At 49.3% G+C, this 5,105-nt stretch overlaps 1 protein-coding gene across 2 annotated transcripts in view; it reads right to left on the reverse strand.

The window, feature by feature from the left end:
- Window positions 1-3,803, reverse strand: part of Gabrb2 (gamma-aminobutyric acid type A receptor beta2 subunit) — a 246,594-nt gene extending 242,791 nt beyond the window's left edge. Inside the window, exons 1-4 of one of the 2 annotated variants that reach the window (XM_008821671.3) lie at window positions 3,597-3,803; window positions 2,001-2,236; window positions 1,781-1,872; window positions 725-792 (exon numbers count right to left, since the gene is read on the reverse strand). In XM_008821671.3, the coding sequence (XP_008819893.1) occupies window positions 725-792; window positions 1,781-1,872; window positions 2,001-2,077 (237 nt within the window). In that variant the 5' untranslated portion in view covers window positions 2,078-2,236; window positions 3,597-3,803. Of the gene's footprint in view, window positions 1-724; window positions 793-1,780; window positions 1,873-2,000; window positions 2,608-3,596 lie in introns of those variants that run through there. The other variant, XM_017795228.2, reaches the window with a different exon arrangement.
- Between the last annotated feature and the right edge of the window lie 1,302 nt (window positions 3,804-5,105).

The following is a 5,105-nucleotide window of genomic DNA, read 5'->3' on the forward strand; positions in this document are numbered from 1 at the left end:
TTTCTGGAGTTTCTCTGTGTCCAAAGAGGTGGCAAGTGTAGCTGTCAATTTATCCTACAAGCTTCAGACACAGGGCAAAAACATTGCAAACGCAGGAGGATGCACACATGTTATTAAGCTTGCTTTATGGAAACTGGGTGGCAAGGTTTTATTTTATCTCGCTGAGGGAGCAGAAGGGGTTAAAGGAGATGAAGAACTGTGGGGGCTGGGAGGATGATTGCCCTTAAGGATAAAGAGGCATTTTCCCAAAGCAACAAGTGGGCATCAGAATTCCAGGGCTTTTCACTCAGTCTCCTTTTTACAGTTTACTTTGTAAGCTTCTTGTTACCTAAATTTTTATTTCAAATAAAGATCTCTCTCTTTTTCCCATGACTGAGCCCCAAATCCAGAAATATCATTAGATATGCTGAGGTTTCCAGGAAGCAGTAAGCACTATAGCTTCTGCAGGGAGCCTTCAGCATGTGACTGCTTTACAAGTGAGCCTGTGATAGGATTTACTCACTCTGTACCAAGACACAAATACTGGATCTAAATCGGAAAAGTCGCTAAGGACCAGAAAGAATTGCTCTGTAACCTCACATACCATGAATTTCAAGGCAAAATCCATTGTCTTTGCCTGCCCCCATCTTTATATATACACTTAACTATATCGCAATAGCTGCACCCCACTCACTGTCCCCAAATGAAGGTTTGCAGAGGCATAGCTATCAACTTGAAAACTCACCATATTGACTTCAGAAACCATATCAATGCTGGCGATGTCAATGTTCATTCCCACTGCCACAGGGGGACCTGCAAATCAAACAATGGTCAGTCATGTGACTTCTCAGAACTTACTCATTCTTAACCCAAGAGTTGTCACTGGATACCCAGCTGAAAACCCCTCTGCACCGTTCATTCTTACATTTTTCACTTCCTACTCCTTTGCAAAAAAATGGGGTACACTCTTCTAGGAACATGTGCACGTGTGCTGATGGGAGATTCCAGCTTTGTGGACACATGCAGATGTCTCAGTGTGTGAATTCACACAACTCACAGTAGCACAGAAATGTGTCATTCCTAGGGATCTGTACATGTTGCACTGAAACCCCCTCCTCCTCATTCTTCCCAACCCCTTCTGTGTGTAGGTTTTAACTCTTTAAGATCCGTAAGAGCCAGAAACAAAATTAAATGTCCACATTAGCATATCTAGGGCTTCGGGAGAGAGATATCCTTTGCCCTCTGCCACATCTACTCTCTGATTTCCTCCCTACACTTTCACCCCAAAGTCTTCTCCCCTTCCCTCCCATGTCATTTAGTTTAGAGGACTTCATAGCATCCAGACATGAACCACTTTAAACCGAAGCCACAACTCTTGGAAAGTAGGTGGGCACAGGAGGTTAAGGCCACCTCTCAGTCAACTGCCTGAACATCCTGTCCTCAAAAATATTCACAATACAAGGCAGCTTCTCTGGGCACACCTTTAACTAAACTTAAGAGGCTTGCATTTCAAGGAGGCTCAGACCAGAAGGGAAGTAAGGATTTGTAACAGTGAGGTCAGAAGGAAAGCAGTCACCACATCTGAGCACAAGCTGAGAGGGTACATTTGAAAGACTTCTCAAGTATTGGATAGTAACAAACTGCCTTAACTTTGGATCCGTTTCTCAACATTGTAAAATAGAGACGCGATCAGTGTATCACATGCACCCACAACTAGGGAGAGGGAAGAGAGCGCACACAAAGCTCAAGGCAGCTTAGGCTGTAGCTGGGCTGTTTCTTATTTGCAAGGCAATCCCATTACCTCCAAAATCTGGTCTCAGACGAATGTCATAGCCTTTCAGGAGTCTATCCACCGTCTCTTTAACCAGCGACATATTACTAGGGTCATTGACACTAAAGGAAAAAATGACAATAAACAGGCATGAATAAAGAAACCGAAGCCAGAACGGCGTCTTCAACAGCCCCAGTTCACAGAGGTATGCAGACATCCCTGACAAGCGAGAAAGATAAAAGACACTTACCTCTGCGCACAGACAGCAGCGATAATCAAGGGGAATGACCAAATCCCAAAGTAGCCCCTCTTCTGGACTCTCCACATCCCTTTAGTTTTTGACGGGATTCAGGGTTTCACTGAAGAGAGGAGATCCAACTTAGTCTGCCCAGTGCAGTAATTCTAATGTGGAGCGCATGCGCATGGCGAAGGCGAACCAAAACATCAAAGGGGCAGCGGCTGCTGCCGAAGACCGAGATTTCCTTGCTTTAAAAAAAAAAAAATTAAAGGGGAAAAAGAAAGAAGAGCACATATATGTATCATATACAAATATAAAATATGCAACTGTCACCCCAGTGAGCAGCCAGAGTAAAATCTTTGTTGTCGTTTCTTTGAGACAAAAACAACTACAGGGTCTGGTAAGTTTCAGTAGTTGCTTGAGGTAGTTTTTGCACCTTGCGGGTTGTGGGATTGTGTGTGTGTGTGTGTGTGTGTGTGTGTGTGTGTGTGTCCTTAAATATGGAAAAGAAAACAGATTAGAAATTAAAGTGAGAGCAAGTGTAGGGTGCGAGAAGAAGATGGGTGCCTGAAAGCTCACTTCTGGTTTAGGGAGGGAGAAGGGAGAGGACTTGGAACTTTTATTTCCTGGGCGAACAGCATCCCCTGCCTGGGGCAATGGGAGGTGGGATGTGGGGGAGAGGGAGTGTGTGTCCTTAAATATGGAAAAGAAAACAGATTAGAAATTAAAGTGAGAGCAAGTGTAGGGTGCGAGAAGAAGATGGGTGCCTGAAAGCTCACTTCTGGTTTAGGGAGGGAGAAGGGAGAGGACTTGGAACTTTTATTTCCTGGGCGAACAGCATCCCCTGCCTGGGGCAATGGGAGGTGGGATGTGGGGGAGAGGGAGCAGCTGGGGGAGGGGATGGTGGGATCCAGAGTCCCGGGGGAGGGAGGAAAGAAACCAATGGGAGGAGTGCTGAGCAAACGGGGAGTGGGGTGTGTGTGGGATGTGGGTATATGAAAGAAAATAAAAGGGGAAAAAGGAAAGGGGGGAAGGATAAAAGAATCCAAAGATGCCTAGTCTTTCTGGGAGTCAAGGAAGCAAGCTTCTTTTCACTACTCACAAGCAATTTCTTTCTCCTCCTCCTCACCCTTTGCCCCCTATTCCCAGAGAAGAAAACCTCGGGGTCCTGGTTTCTGGCGCTGTGACGTTCCTGACCCGCTAGCCCTGGTTATTTATAGTAGGAGGGGGAGGGGGCGAGGGGAGCTGCGAGGCAGCGCCGTCTCTCCAGGTTTGGGTCTGACTCTGTGCTGGGAAATTATTAGTGGGCAGGGTGGGGTTTCGCTGAGGGGAACCAAGGAGGCGAGAGGGTAAGGGACGCTGGTGACACGCGCCCTGGCACAGATGCAGAGACCAACTGGCAGGGCACTGGCGGAGGCACTGAACCCAAGGGCAGGTGGCGGGGTGGGACGCACCCCGCCGGCCCCCCATGCCTGGCAGACGCACGCGCACGGTACACATACACACACACACACACACACACACACACACACACACACACACACACACACACACACACACACACACACGTACGTGTGGTTATGGTCCCTGCCACCCACTGCTCCTTACCTAGCCGCCAGGCGCTGGCCGCCCACTACTATGCCCAGCCGAACTGCGCCCCCCGCCCCTTGTCTATGGACAGGGAAGCCCGACTCAGGGCTGATCCTAGGGCTCAGCGCCCAAACCCAGCGCTCTGTAGAAGCTAGGCGTGATGAAGAAGCGGCCTGAGACCTCCCGAGGCACGGAGTTCTCAGGGATCTCTGAGCAACCACATCCTCTGTCCTCTCTTCCCTTTCCTAGCCAGCGGGGACTCCCACTCCCAGGCCGCCTCTTTCCTCCCGCCCCAGGCTCAACCAGGCTCACTGCGGACACCAGATCTGGAGAAGGCTGCTAGCGTGGGGTGGAGAGTGTGGGGAGGGAGATACTCAGTTCATGGAAAAAAATCCTTTCCTCTGCTTGGGGAAAGATGGTGCCTGCCGCAGGCACTAGGACCTGGGGTCCCTAAGTGCAAGGTGCTAGGAAGTCTGGAGTCTAATCCCTGGGCAAAAGTCAACTGGAGTGATCCTGAGTTTATCTGGGAGAGCAGTAGGGAACAGAGCAGGTGCTCCAGCTAATGTAGAAGAGGAAAAGACCAGCTCAAACCTGCTCTGGACCACAATGATCCACCTATATCTAGTAATAATCCACCTACATCTAGTAATGAGCTTTGTGATCCTTTACAAAGAGGAGAGCGCTTACTATGCGCCAAGAGCCAGCATTAGTTGATTCTCACAATAATCCTAGGTTGGAGTTGACACCTTAGTGCCCCCATTGTATGGATTTAGAAACTGGCATAAAGGATCTAAGGAAGATGCCCAAGGTCACACAGGTGGAGTGTTTCAAAAGCAGGTTTTCTAATCTTCCTGGACCTCCACAGCTGCTAGCTCCCTGCTGCCTCCGGGGACCTCAGAGCCAGCATCAAGGCACTGACCACTGGAGCTGGAACCAGCTGCCCTCTGCAGCAATCAGGGACCCTGGGCTTCAGGGTCTGTGGAGGGTGTGGAGCCCTGCAGGTTCCTAACAGCAGGCTGGCAATCCCCTAGCCCCAGACTGAACAGTGTCAGGGCCCAGGTTCCTTCGTGACCCACATACCTCCTGATGACCTCCTTGCCCACCATTGCCTTGGTCAGAGGGTCATTCTGGGGCAACTTAGGGAGGTTGCTCCAAGGGTAGTGTGAGAAAGGATGGCTGCCAGGGGAATCCAATAGCTTCCCTTGGATGGATGACAAATTGGAGAGAGAGCTGTATGCCTTCACAGTCTGAGGAAGCTTCTAGGCTAGAGACAGGTAAAGCACAGTACCACAAACACAGTGCAGATGTACCACATGGTGGTCTGACAGGCAGGCAGGAGACTTACAGGAGCCCAGGCAAAGACACACACACACACACACACACACACACACACACACACACACGCACACACACAGAAACTCACGGAGGTTGGGTGGGTGGGGTGGCTGATTTTCTTCTTTTTCCTTGCTCTTACAATAAGACTTAGAGACAAGCTATCTATAACAGAGAGAAAAATATAATTCATAG

The sequence above is a fragment of the Nannospalax galili genome, unplaced genomic scaffold, assembly GCF_000622305.1.
Source record: "Nannospalax galili isolate Female #2095 unplaced genomic scaffold, S.galili_v1.0 scaffold667, whole genome shotgun sequence".
NCBI lineage: Eukaryota > Metazoa > Chordata > Mammalia > Rodentia > Spalacidae > Nannospalax > Nannospalax galili.